The sequence below is a fragment of the Coenobita brevimanus genome, chromosome 63, assembly GCF_032717465.1.
Source record: "Coenobita brevimanus isolate Jiangsu-jjx chromosome 63, ASM3271746v2, whole genome shotgun sequence".
NCBI lineage: Eukaryota > Metazoa > Arthropoda > Malacostraca > Decapoda > Coenobitidae > Coenobita > Coenobita brevimanus.
The window spans coordinates 41,067,457-41,082,456 of NC_137016.1; the positions used below are offsets into that span (position 1 = coordinate 41,067,457).

Sequence of the window (15,000 nt, forward strand, 5' to 3'; positions counted from 1 at the left end):
TGAAGTTAATTGACGTCCTCGGGGTGAAGAGGTCGACTTAGGATAATGAGTAGGGTGAGTAAGAAGCATGAGAGAGAGAGAGAGAGAGAGAGAGGAGTGGCATTGTTGAGTGTGTAAGAAGACCCGTGAGTACACTTGTGCATATTAGTGGATGAATAAGAGGCATGAGTAAGAGAGACAGTGAGTAAAGAGAGTGAGTGAATTTAAGGTAATGAATAAAGACTTAGAGTATTGGAGAATGAGTAAAAATCATGAGTATCTGAGTGAGTATTGGTGGTATTAAAGAGAATGAGTAAGAATCATGAGGTAGTGAGTGATACTGGGTGAGGAAATCTTGAGTAAGCTGCAGCATGTGAGTGGATGGCTACACGTGACCCGGTTTTTTTGGCCCTGACAGGATGTGGATGAGTAGAGGTGGACGGGGTGAGTCAGTGAATTGCCCCTGCTTACCTATTGTGTGTGTGTGTGTGTGTGTGTGTGTGTGTGTGTGTGTGTGTGTGTGTGTGTGTGTGTGTGTGTGATAGATACAGATAGATTAATACAGAAAGCTGGTAACTGAGGGGCAGGATGAGTGAGATAAGAGTGAATAATACTTCTGAATGAATGACACCGTGGATGAATGAAGCAGAGGAACGACACAGAAAAATGATGCAGATGAATAAGATAGATAAATAGCCTCAGTTGAATAAAGGGGATGACCAAAAGATGAATGAGGTGAATGAAGAACCCCAGATGAATAACCTAGATGAAGAAAACCATGAATAAACTCACCTGGAACTCCGTATACTCGTCTGCTCTCAGCTCCTCTCTGGCCATGATGAGTCGAACCAGTGAACCAGTTGAACAAGACGGATGAATAACTCCTTCAGTGAACGAGATAGACGAATGAGGCAGATGAATAAGACAGGTAAATAGACCCCTGGATTAATGAGGTGAATGAAGAGACCCGGATGAATAACCTAGATGAAGAAAACGATGAATAAACTCACCTGGAACTTGGTAAACTCGTCCGCCCTCAGCTCCTCTCTAGCCATGATGAGTCGAACTACGTGCTGGGGCAGGAGGGTGAACGAGCCCAGATTAAGCACCTCGTTACCGTGCTCGTCCACGAATTCCAGCACCTGCGGGGTAATTAGGGAGTCGTTAGGCCTGTTGGAGGGTCGTTAATGGGGGTAATTAGGGGGTCGTTAGGGCTGTTGGAGGGTCGTTAGGGGTTGGGGGTCCTTGGGGGCTGGAGGGTCGTTTTAGAGGTCGTTGGGGCTGGAGGGTTGTTATGGTTGTCGTTGGGAGGGTCGTTAGGGCGGTTGGAGGGTCGTTAAGGGAGTTTTAGGGTCGTTTAGGGGGTCTTTAGCACCTACGGGTAATTCAGGGTCGTTTTGGAGGTCGTTGGGGGTTGGAGAGTCGTTAGGGGGATCGCAAGCACCTGGGGGTAGTTCAGAGTCGTTAGTACCTGGAGTTGGAAGGTCGTTATGGAGGTCGTTGGGGGTTGGAGGGTCGTTAGGGGGGTCGTTGGGGGGCTGGAGGGTCGTTATGGAAGTCGTTGGGGGCTGGAGGGTGGTTATGGAGGTCGTTGGGGGCTGGAGGGTGGTTATGGAGGTCGTTGGGGGTTGGAGGGTCGTTAGGGGGGTCGTTGGGGATTGGAGGGTCGTTATGGAAGTCGTTGGGGGCTGGAGGGTCGTTAGTACCTGGGGTTGAGGGATCGTCAGGTGCTCTGTCTGTCTGTCTATCTATCTATCCATATCTAGTTATCTATCTGTTGTATTTACTATACCCTCTCTCTCTCTCTCTCTCTCTCTCTCTCTCTCTCTCTCTCTCTCTCTCTCACCATCCTTCCTTCCTTCCTTCCTTCCTTCCATCCATCCATCCATCCATCCATCCATCCATCCATCCACCCATCACCCACCTTCTATCCATCCATCCATCCATCCACCCACCCACCCACCCACCCACCTATCCATCCATCCATCCATCCATCACCCACCTTCTATCCATCCATCCATCAACCCACCCACCCATCACCCACCTATCCATCCATCCATCCACCCACCCACCTTTTATCCATCCATCCATCCATCCATCCACCCACCACCCACCTTCTGCACCATGCTCTTCGTACACTTATACTGTATGTATCTTTCTGCCGATGCCAGCAGGGCGCACACGGTGTCCACGTTGATGCAGCACTGAACAAACCCTGAACAACCCTTCCGCAACTCGTCCAGCCCGTAGTAGTCCGCGGCATTCATCAGCCCTGCCGGTGAGTAAGGGGTGAGTAAGGGATGGGTAAGGGGTGAGTAAGGGATGGGAAAGGGGTGCTAGTGATGAGTAAATGACGAAAAATTGTGTTAATGGTAAGTGGTGATTGTGATGCGTAGGTGGTGAGTAAATGGGTGTTATAAGTGGTGATAATGATGAGTAAGTGGTGAGTAAATGATGAGTAGTGAGGAAGTGGTAGATGAATAATGAAACAATATGTGGTGGGTATATTGTGATGATGATGGGTAATTAATGAGTAAATTGTTTAGTACCCCACCAAACCCCCCCATCCCACTCACCTAACCCACCCCACCCAACCCTTAACCCAACCACCCACTACTTCACTTACCTAACCCACTCTAACCCACCCAATCTACCCACTAAACCACCCGCCCACCTAACTCACCCCACCCAATCCACCCACTAAACCACCCACCCACCTAACTCACCCCACCCAATCCACCCACTAAACCACCCACCCACCTAACTCACCCCACCCAATCCACCCACTAAACCACCCACCCACCTAACTCACCCCACCCAACCCACCCATCCCACATCCTAAGCCATCTAACCCTCCCATCTAACCTACCCATCTAACCCACCCATAAACCCACCCATCCCACCTCCTAACCCACCCACTAACCCACCTAACCCACCTAGCAGGGTGCGGGGCTGGAGGGTGACGCAGCCGGTGTGGATATACTCAATCAACTGGCGAAACACGTCAGGCTCAAACTCCTCCACGATCAGCGTCTGGTGCACGTTTCCCTGGGGCTGGCGAAGAGGACCAGGTGTGGAGGACAGGTGTGTGGAGAGCCAGGTGTGTGTGAAGGAGGGGAGGCGGAAGAGGAAGGTGTGTGGAAGGGAGGAGCGTGGGAGAAAATTTGGAATGTGTATGGATAGAAAGAAGGTATAGATTGTTTGGGGAGTCAGGTGTGTGGAGGGAGGATGTGGAAGAGTCAGGTGTGTGGAGGGAGGATGTGGAGGAGCCAGGTGTGTGGAGGGAGGATGTGGAGGAGCCAGGTGTGTGGAGGGAGGATGTGGAAGAGCCAGGTGTGGAGGGAGGATGTGGAAGAGTCAGGTGTGTGGAGGGAGGATGTGGAAGAGTCAGGTGTGAGGAGGGAGGATGTGGAAGAGCCAGGTGTGTGGAGGGAGGATGGGGAAGAGTCAGGTGTGTGGGGGGAGGATGTGGAAGAGCCAGGTGTGTGGAGGGAGGATGGGGAAGAGCCAGGTGTGTGGAGGGAGGATGGGGAAGAGCCAGGTGTGTGGAGGGAGGGTGGGGAAGAGCCAGGTGTGTGGAGGGAGGATGTGGAAGAGCCAGGTGTGTGGAGAGAAGATGTGGAAGAGTCAGGTGTGGGGGTAAGTGTGGAGTAGGTTTGGAAAGAGGTGTGGAAGAAAATGTATTGAACGATTATGAGGAGAAACGTTGGATGGTGAGTCAGATATGGACATGGTGTGGAGTCAGGTGTGTGGAGGGAGTGTTGAAAGTGTAGGTGTGTTTGTGGAAGAGCAGATGTGGAGGAAAAGTGTGAGGGGAGGGGTGGAGAGTGTGGAATGTTTGATAGGATGTATGTGGAGCAGGTTCTGAGAGGCAGGTGTGTGGGTATGTGTGAAACAGTATGAGAGTCAGGTGTGGAGGGGCATGGGTGTGGGTAGATGTGGAGTAAGAGGAAGTATGGATTTAGGTGTGTGTGTGTGTGTGTGTGTGTGTGTTCTCATGAATGTAATGTGTCAGGATTTCAAGTGTGTGTGTGTGTGTGTGTGTGTGTGTGTGTTCTCATGAATTTAATGTGTCAGGATTTCAAGTGTGTGTGTGTGTGTGTGTGTAGGAACAGGTGTAAATAGTCATGTAGCAGAAAATATGAAGGAACAAGAGGAATAAAGCAAAAACAATGAGAAAAAAAAAGATAAAAATTAAGAATATCATTAGTATAAAAATCACTTCAAGTTTTTCCAATATTCTTTACAAATGAAGTAAAATTAAAAAAGACAAATATTACTAATTCATCATATATTCTACATTATTCTTCAAAAATAGGTAGGCTTTAAAAAAATATTCCAGCACTTATTCCTGTACTTAGAAAAACACTTCACTATTTCTATCCTAAAAAAATGTGATAAAAACTAAGATAAAAATAGACCAGTTAGATAATTATACTCCTAGAGCCTGATGAATAGAAAATTGGTCTAAGATAACTGTATAGAGTTCTAGAGCCCGCCAAAATGATTTAAATCTTGTTTACTTCTAAGCACACACTGAGTTTAGTCGCCATAGTTAACACACAGACTTACAGAGTGTACAGATTTACAGATCCATGAGAGATGCTGAGTCAGGAATGTTACCACCTTTATAGGAGAGTTTGAAGTGGTGGCGTCGTGGTTGTAGTTCGGATATATATATATATATATATATATATATATATATATATATATATATATATATAAACAGTGATTGGAAGAATTTGCAGGAGCAATTTTGATAGTCTTTGAATAAGTGTAAATATACGACAGGTGGAAAACATAAGAATTCGACAGGTGTTTATACGACAGGTGGAAAATTAGTATTCGACAGGTGTATATACGACAGGTGGAATGTTAAGTACACTCGACAGGTGTATATGCTACAAATAGAAATCAGGTGATCAGCAGGTGTAAATACGACAGGTGGAAAATTAGTATTCGACAGGTGTGTACACGACAGGTGAAAAATTAAATATTCGACAGGTAACTAAGACGAGAGAGGAACATATAAAAGATTATTATTTTAATTAATAGAGAAGGATTTTTTTTTTTTTTAAGTTTCAACACAAAGAGGTAATGTGTTTATTTAATGGAGAAGGAGATTTTTCGTGTTTATTTTGCCTTGGCCTTGGACGTGTGGCACCGGAATTAGTTTAGTTAAAAAGTTAAATAATCAAGGGGGTGGTGGGGCAGTCGGTGTGGGCTTAGGAGGATCGATGACATTTATTTTCCCTTTCTGTTGCGTTAACCTCCTTTACTACGGTAACGCCTTGATGCTCTCTCTCTCTCTCTCTCTCTCTCTCTCTCTCTCTCTCTCTCTCTCTCTCTCTCTCTCTCTTAAGCATTAAAGTAAGACGTAGTAAAGGGCCTGAAATTTATAGATGTTAAGTTAGAGAATAGTAAGGTTTCATGTACAGAATAAATAGCCAAGGGACAAGTGCTAAGAAGCCTCCTAAGCCCACAAGACAGCCCCGTCAGTCTCTCTCTAGTTAAAGTAAAAGAACTAACGCCATACGCATGCTTACACGTATACACACCTACACATGCCGCCCAGGTCAAGCTAGGTGGGTGGGGTCAGGTCGCAGGCAAAAAGGGCATGAGCTTGATTGGACAACTGGCCTTCGATTCGCAAAAGAGAGAGAGAGAGAGAGGAAGAAAGACAAGAAAAAACGAAAAAGAAAAAGACAAAAAGAGACGAATTTCGAGACGAGGTGAAGATTTTTATTTATTTATTTATTGTATTTTTCATCTTTTATTTGTGGATAATTAGAGGAAAAATATAGAAGTTTCATATATTATAATTTCTGTTTTAGCTGCGGGAGAAGAGATATCGTAAGTTTGTTTAGCGAATCTTAGCTGAGGACCGTTCCCCTGCCAAGACGGTACCATGTCTTGAAGGGCGGGTGGGGGATGTTTACTGCCTTCACTGCACTTCACGTCCCTTCACTTCACTTCACTTCCCTTCCCTTCCCTTCCCTTCACTTCACTTCACTTCACAGCAGGCTTTTCATCACTGCAAGCAAAGAGGTTAGTGATGGAAAAGTTTTAAGTGAGGTAGCCTTTATTTTGTGTGGGTTTTGTTTTATTTACTTATTTACTCCTTGTTTGTGGGTTTTATTTTTTTTGTTCTTCCATCCAAACGTTTGTTAGTTTGCGGAGGAATGTTATTAGGCCGATTGTCATGTCGCATTTTACGTACGGTTTATATTTATAGTGAAAGATTGTTAGTGAATTTAAATAACGAGGTAGCCTGCAGTCTGTTGTGTTTACGTTCAGGTGAGCTTCGAATGTAACTGCAGCAACATTTTATTGATCCATGTACTCTTTTTTGTAATGGTTTGAAATATTGTAGTTTAATAGGTGGAGACTGACCTGATATGAATGACGGGCAGGAACCGAAATAAACTTCTTTGCTGCCAATGAGAGTGACCCAGGATTTGTTGGTCACTTTTATCATTACATCCCCGCCAGTACGGTCAGGTCATCACTAGTTTGTATCGCCACTCACGGCTGAGATAAGAGTGATGTCCGTATCCTAGAATTCCTGGACATCTAGGGTGACGGTGGACTGCTGCTGAGGGTGTAATCTGAGGGTGCTATACTCCTTTCACCCTAACTTGGCTGTTGCAAAATATTCGAAGTCTAGATTCATGGGACCAGACGGTACGTGTTTTTCAGGTTATTAAAACTTTCCATGTCCCTTTCGGAAGTTTTCTTGCTTCTGTCAATATTGGTGGTATTCTTTCCGCCTAAAATGTAACTGACCAGTACTACTCGGAGGCCCTTTGGCCCAGAGCCTTCAGACTTTGTGAGGTTAATCACCCACCTGGCGGCTGCTGGCCAAATATGATGGCAGTCCATCATCCAGATCACTGGATAGTATTCAGCATGTTAAAAAAAAAAAAAAAGAAAGAAAAAAAAAACGGACGCTATACCAGAAACCGCTTAGTTAGCAAACTGACATGTTACTGCAATATAGCTGTCAGGCGGACGCAGTGCTGAAAGAAGTGTGGATCCAATCGGTGGATTATTCTGTGAGATCGCTCGGGGTCGAAATTAGGGCTTTTCTGGATATTCCGGATGTCACCAAATTTTCCATAAAGATTTAAAGTTAGAGCCGCCAAACTTGGTGGACTTGAAGACCGTGATGACATAAAGTGACATGCACAAGTGACCTTGACCTCAAGGTCTCTTTATAGCTCGGCTTCTAGTAGGCAGTGGATGTGGGAAGTTTGTATCAGAATTGTCCTTGGACAATTTTACGATGTTCTAATTATTATTATTATTATTATTATTATTATTATTATTATTATCATTATTATTATTATCATCATCATTATTATATTCGTGGAAGACACCAGTTTGCCCCCAGTGACAGTATTAGGGAGATCTAGGACCGTATTCTCGTGGGTTGAGGAAGCTCCCTAACACCCCTTCCTGAGCGATTCATTTTACTTAGTACACCTTACTTCCCTGTGCCGTGTTACATAAATAATTCAAGTTCCACCACACTCATAATAAACAACATACAAATTGAAAGTAACCAGCTGTGCCCCCAAAATAAGTCGCGAGAGAAGAGGTGTCGAGGGAGCCTCCTAACCCAACGAGACCACTTCTTATTAATATTAGCCTTTTACAAACTTTAATTTTTCTCTCTAATTCTACCAACACAACACATGCATTAAGACACTACACACACACATGCCCTTCTACACACTACGCAGGCCACTACTACACACTACCACCACTCACTACAGCCGGGGGGGAGGGGGAGGAGGGGGGAATTTAAGTGGGGGTGGGTAGGTAGGGAGGGGTGAAGTTAAAGGAAGGATTGGGGGATTTTTAGGGGGTGAGGGAGAGCTAGGGGAGGGGTAAGGGGGTGAGGGGAGGGGAGGGGGGGCGGGGGGCCTACCTCGGGGATGGTGTCCAGTTTGTGTGTGTAGCCGGAGCGCTGCAAGCAAACAACACGACACAGCTCAGTACCCCCTCTACACACACACCTACAGTACACCCCTCTACACACACACACACACACACACACACACACACACAGCTCAGTACCCCCTCTACACACACACCTACACCCCTCTCCACACACACACACACACACACACACACACACACACACACACACACACACACACACACACACACACACACACACACACACAGCTCAGTACCCCCTCTACACACACACCTACACCCCTCTCCACACACACACACACACACACACACAGCTCAGTACCCCCTCTACACACACACCTACACCCCTCTCCACACACACACACACACACACACACACACACACACTCTCTCTCTCTCTCTCTCTCTCTTATTATGAGCAGCACAAGAGGCATCGATCCAGGTCCTTAGGGGTGAAAGCCTGACCCTCTCACTTTATTCGCTCTCTCTCTCACTTTACTCACTCTCTCACTTACACTCACTTTATTCATATCACTTACTCTAGTCATTCACTCTCACTTTACTCACTCACCCACTCACTCACTTTACTCACTCACCCACTCACTCACTTTACTCGCTCACACACTCACTCACTTTACTCGCTCACCCACTCACTCACTTTACTCACTCACTTTACTCGCTCACACACTCACTTTATTGATATTCAGTCACTCACTCACACTATTCATATTCACTCATTCATTCACTTTACTACTCACTCACTCTACGGATTTACTCACTCACTCACTTTATTCTTATTCTCCCTCTCTCTCACCTTGTCTATACTGGCCCACTCTCACTCACATTGACTCACTCACTCACTCACTCACTCACTCACTCTCACTCACACTCACTCACTCACTCACTCACTCACTCTCATTCACACTCACTCACTCACTCACTAACACTCACTCACTCACACACACACACACACACACACACACACACACACACACACACACACACACACACACACACACACACACTCACTCACTCACTCACTCACTTCCAGTTATTCATCTTTACTGACTCACTTTACTGAATATCCCCCGACTCATCTCCTTATTTACCCTCACTGACTCACGTTCACCATTTCCATTACTCACAGTCACTGACTCACGCTGACTGACTCACTCTCACTCATTCATTGACTCACAGTGACTCACGTTCGCAGGCTTACATTTGGCGACTCAGTGATTCACCTTAACTGACTCATGTTCATTGACTCACTCTCACTGACTCACTTTCTGACTCATTTTCTTTCATTCACCTTCACTGACTCACGTTCAGACTCATCGTGTGGGGCGTGAGTAAAGGATTCATCTCCTTTAACTCAGCATGACTCAATCGATCTCCAGTGACCTTTTTGTCTCTCTCTCTCTCTCTCTCTCTCTCTCTCTCTCTCTCTCTCTCTCTCTCTCTCTCTCACACACACACACACACACACACACACACACACACACACACACACACACACACACACACACACACACACACACACACACACACACACACACACACACACACACACACAGGCCACAAGACACTAGAATTATAAGGCGTCAATATAAACACTGATAATAAACGTGGAATTAGCAGAGCAAAACAGGGGTGATTATACACACACACAAACACCCGTGTGTATGTGTACGTGTGCGTGTATACAGGGTGTGCCAGAAAGTGTGTCAGATCTCGAGACAGATGTGTGTATATTTTAAAAAGTAAATATTCGTTAAGCAAATGTGAAAAGTTACATTTAAGTGATCTGCTTATTGACGTCCTCCCCTCTGTAATATAGAGTGGACTTGCCCATGTTTGGGTTCCCTCCTGTACTGGGCGAATCCATTCCACGTTACTGGGGGAAATCACTGGATGGTCCACCTAATGATTTTCTCCCTCGGTAATGTTGAATGGACTCGCCCGTGTTTTGGATACCACCTGTACTGGGCGAATCCATTCCACGTCACCGAGGGGAGGAAATCCCTAGATAGTCCACCTAGTGATTGCCTTCCCAGTAATATGGAATGGGCTCGCCCATGTTTTGAATACCACCTCTTTGGGCGAGTCCACTTCACATAAGTAAGGGGAGGACCCACCAGGAGATCCGTAGTTTAAATACATAATGACTAATCTTATGACTTTAAATAAATGGTGCTTAAAATAATTTGAAAAAGAAAAATTGTCCAGAAATGTGGCACACCATTTTTGACCCTGTGTACACACACACCTACACATGTACGTACACAAGCGCATACATGTGTGTGTGTATAGCCACCCGTGAGTATATATAAACATCGATGTATATATAAAAATGGATGTATATGTCACAACACATGGATATATATAATGAAAATGAAAACACTGATGATTTGGACAACACACAACAAGCAATGGGGGGTGGGGGTGGGGGTGAGACAGGGGCGGATCCAGAGGGGTAGGGGGAGTACAGGGAGGCTTGACACACTCCATATTTTTCTAGGTCATTTTTTTCTCCCGGAAGAATTTTAGAGAATGAATAATAGATACAGTAAACCATCGTTATATGATAGCATTGATGTGTGTGTGTATGGTTGCTTGTGTATGTATGTATGTTTTTGTGCATGTATGTATATGTATGTGTATTGTGTGTGTGTGTGTGTGTGTGTGTGTGTGTGTGTGTGTGTGTGTGTACATAACGAAGATTTGCTGTACGAGTTTGGAAATTTCAAATAAATTTATTCGTAATGAAGTTTGATACATTATGAAAAAAAAAAAATGATAATCCATATAAAGTTTTAATACACGGTTCTCGTCAAAAATAAATAAATAAATAAACAAAACAAGAAAGAAAAAAGGCTTATGATTCTCTTTAACAGTATTGGATTCCTTTTAAAAGTTTTTGAATTTAAAGGGATTGGACCTCCTTTAAATATTTTCTCTCCCCCCTATTTCATTCTGGATCTGCCCCCTGACATCATTTTGAGTGTGACATCAGTTCTTTTAGTGAATTACGGACGCTTCTTAACCCTCTCATTCTCGCGCCTACTCTTGTGGTTTATGGCAGACGGGTTTATAAGAGCCTGAGGACTGTATTCGTAAATCCCCAACACCTTTCCCTAAGCGATTTATTTTCCCTATTACACCTTGCCATTATCCTCTCCTGCGTTACTTAAATCACTTTAAATTTAATCATCATACACTGCGTAACGTACCAAAGGATATTAGCCAGCCGCGTCAAAAAATAAATCAGCAAGGAAGAGGTGTTAGGGAACTTAGGAGAATACAAGCCTGGGAATTAATATTTTTGGCACCGTTAACCCTTTCATGCCCGGGGTAACTCTAGCAGACGATTTTATGCAACTGAGAGTGAGTCATAGGAGCTGGGAGCGTCGATGATGAGGACGCGAAGGTAGCAGATCCCCTGATCCGTAACATGTGTATTTCAAATGATAGAAAATGATTATATAGTTTAAATTTTTCCCACTTGTTTATTGCATTATATATCCTTCAGTAATATCAAAATTAATATTGGGGGTTTGCCTCTCCGTTCGCGATCTCATTTTGAAAATACATATGGTCAAAATTTTGTTTATATCACCCGTACGTTTGAGTTACAGCAACTACGAACTACTTTTATTATGATTTTTTTTTTACATATAGCTAAAAAAAAGGGGGGGTTATATTTAAAATGCTGAATACGGACTGTTATTCGTTTTTTAAAATCTGAATCAGTATCGAGTATTTATGTCTAATTGCACTATGGACAAAAGTATATTTTTCAATAGTTTCTCCGCGATTCAAAAATATTTTCACAGAATTGTTTATTTATTTAAAAAGTACGACAATGATCTACGAAAAAAGTAAAAATAGTGAATAAATCGTAGCAATGACGTCATCACAACGACTACGAGACTAACAATATTTACATTTCGCGCCAAATTTTTGAAGCATGCATCATATATTTTTTTAAAGGCAGGAAAAGCGAAATTTATTAATATATGATTTTTTATATACTCACTGTACTAACGCCTGCCTACTTACACCCCGTCGTCCTACTAACGCTGTTCTACTAACATTTTGTGCAGCTGGTATACTTACAGTCTGCTTACAGCCTTTTGACCTTCTCTCGTCTAACATAGGCATACTTACATACCACCTACTAACCCATCTTCCCACCTGCTTATCTATCCTACCTACACTTCATTCTACTTACCTCATGTTAGTATATACGGACCAACCAACTCCCAGCCTTTCATACTAACGCCTGGTCCTACTTACACCGTGTCTACTAACTGCCAAGCCTACTGACCTACCTACTTACACCTCACCTACTTCCTTTCGATCTCTTTCATTTGAAAGACCTACTAACACTCTTACTAACCACCCCGTCCTACTTACCCGTCTTGTAACTCCTTTGGCTTGCTAATGTCCATGTCTACTAACCCCTTCGTCCTACTAACACCCATGTTTACTAAGCTCATCGTCCTACTTGCGGCCGTCTCTACCTACTCCATACCTACTAACACTCCGCCTACGTACATTTGGGCATTTTTTTCCTTATCCAACCTCCATCCCACTAACATTCCTACCTACGCCCACCTCTTATCCTACTAACGCTCATGTCTACTTACACCCAAAATACAGTTCCTACCTTTCATTAACCTTTTCTACTGCCAGTACCCCCCCCTACTTACATCCTACTTACCCCCGCCCTACTAACGCCTGTATCTACTAACACCGTCCTACTAACACTACCTACTATTACCCCGTCCTACTTACTACGTACTAACTCCCCGTCCTACTTACTACGTACTAACTCCCCGTCCTACTAACACCTACCTACTAACACCACATCCTACTAACACCTACCTACTAACATTCGTCCTACTAACAACCCGTCCTACGAACACCTACCTACTAACATTCGTCCTACTAACATCCCGTCCTACTAACACCTACCTACTAACATTCGTCCTACTAACATCCCGTCCTACTAACACCTACCTACTAACACCCCGTCCTACTAACACCTACCTACAAACACTCGTCCTACTAACAACACCTTCCTACTAACACTACCTACCACCCCCAGTCCTACTAACACTACCTACTAACAGCCAGTCCTACTAACGCCCTGTCCTACTAACGCCTGTGTGTACTAACGCCCTGCCTGCCCTGCTGCTGTCCCTGGAGGTTCATGAGTGGTTCGGAAGACCGTTTGAGGAACAACTTGATCTTCTTCTCGCGACTCATTGGCTCCTTCTTCTTCTGTGGGGAGTAGGAGTTGTAGAGGAGCTTGTGGAACACCCTGTGGATAGATGGATGGATAGATAGATGGATGGATGGATGGGTGGATGGATGGTTGGGTGGATGGATGGTTGGATGGATGGATGGTTGGATGGATGGTAGGATGGATGGATGGATGGATGGTAGGATGGATGGATGGTTGGATGGATGGATGAGTAGATGGATGGATGGATGAGTAGATGGATGGATGGATGAGTAGATGGATGGATGGATAGATGGATGGTTGGATGGATGGATGGATGGATAGATAGATGGATGGTAGGATGGATGGGTGGATGGATGGTTGGATGGATGGATAGATGGATGGATGGATGGTTGGATGGATAGATGGGTGGATGGATGGACGGATGGATAGATGGATGGATGGATTGATAGATAGACAGATGGATGGATAGATTGATAGATAGACAGAAAGGTATATGGACAGATAAATGTACAGATAGATAGGTATATGGATAAATGGTTCTATATATAGACAGATGGACAGATAGATAGGTATATGGATAGATAGATAAACAGATAGAAATTAAATTGTCACCTTGATAATTTAAATCGATGTGTTCATAAATATTTAGGTTGGAAGGTACACACACACACGTTTGGAGGTAACAATAAAAAATGAAAAAAAAAAAAACACGTTATTCAAGGGAGCCAGCTATTCTTTTGACAATTAATTTTACTTATTTATCTACTTACCTACTTATTTACTTACGTATTTACATTTTTACTTATTTATATACTTATTTACTTATTATTTACTTATTTAATTATTATTTACTTATTTACTAACAGTTACATATTTACTTATTTTCATACGTATTTACACTTGTTTACTTATTTCTTAACATATTTACTTATTTGCTTATTTATACACAAAGTTACTTACGTATTTAAATACTTATTTGTTTACTTATTTACTTTCATATTTACCTACTTATTTACGGATTTACTTATTTGTTTAATTGCGTATTTATTTACTTATTTACTTACATTGATAATAATGATAAAAACCATCGTCATTCGTTTAACTAATCATTCTTTTTTTTTTTTTTTTACGTCATTCTCGCCACTAATCAATCAATTTTACATCATTCGCAAAAAATCAGGTGTTACGCAAAATTTTCCCAACGTGTGACGTCAGAGGAAGTGCAATGGCGGACGGGTGAGGGGAAGTGACGTCATCGCAGTGTTGCCAGATGTAGCGGATTGTGGCTGGGTTGGAGGTACTACACTTTTTAGCGATTTTTTAAACCCTAAATGTGGAATATTCTAGCAATTTTAACTTACTTCTGGCGGTTTTCTTTGCAATTTATTTTTTTGCGTGTTCGTAGCATCTTTTGAAAGGAATTTAGCCTCCTTTTTTTTCTTTTTGTTTTTTGTTTATGGTAAGGATGTTGAAAAATTTTAAGTTTTTTTATTTCGGGAATTATGATTGCAGTTCTTGGGCAGATACCGTTTTTTTTTTTTTTTTTTTTTTTTTCGTACAGTTTGTTGTTCTGTTTTCCTCTCTCTCTCTCTCTCTCTCTCTCTCTCTCTCTCTCTCTCTCTCTCTCTCTCTCTCTCTCAGCGTCAATCGAATAATCTAATTTTCTTACGTCATCTTAGTCAATCTTATCCAGTTCTGGTGACGTCATGAGAATTATCAATCTCCTGTTCCGTGTTTCTGCAAGATTATTATTATTATTATTATTATTATTATTATTATTATTATTATTATCATCATCAATATTACGAACTGCACATTCTGTGGAG

The 15,000-nt window shown here is 43.1% G+C and overlaps 1 protein-coding gene across 1 annotated transcript in view; it reads right to left on the reverse strand.

The window, feature by feature from the left end:
* gprs (speckle type BTB/POZ protein) overlaps positions 1-15,000 on the reverse strand; it is a 20,691-nt gene that overhangs the window by 3,416 nt on the left and 2,275 nt on the right. Inside the window, exons 3-7 of the mRNA XM_080275962.1 lie at positions 13,105-13,249; positions 7,913-7,951; positions 2,916-3,033; positions 2,094-2,251; positions 990-1,121 (exon numbers count right to left, since the gene is read on the reverse strand). Of these exons, the coding sequence (XP_080132088.1) occupies positions 990-1,121; positions 2,094-2,251; positions 2,916-3,033; positions 7,913-7,951; positions 13,105-13,249 (592 nt within the window). The remainder of the gene's footprint in view (positions 1-989; positions 1,122-2,093; positions 2,252-2,915; positions 3,034-7,912; positions 7,952-13,104; positions 13,250-15,000) is intronic.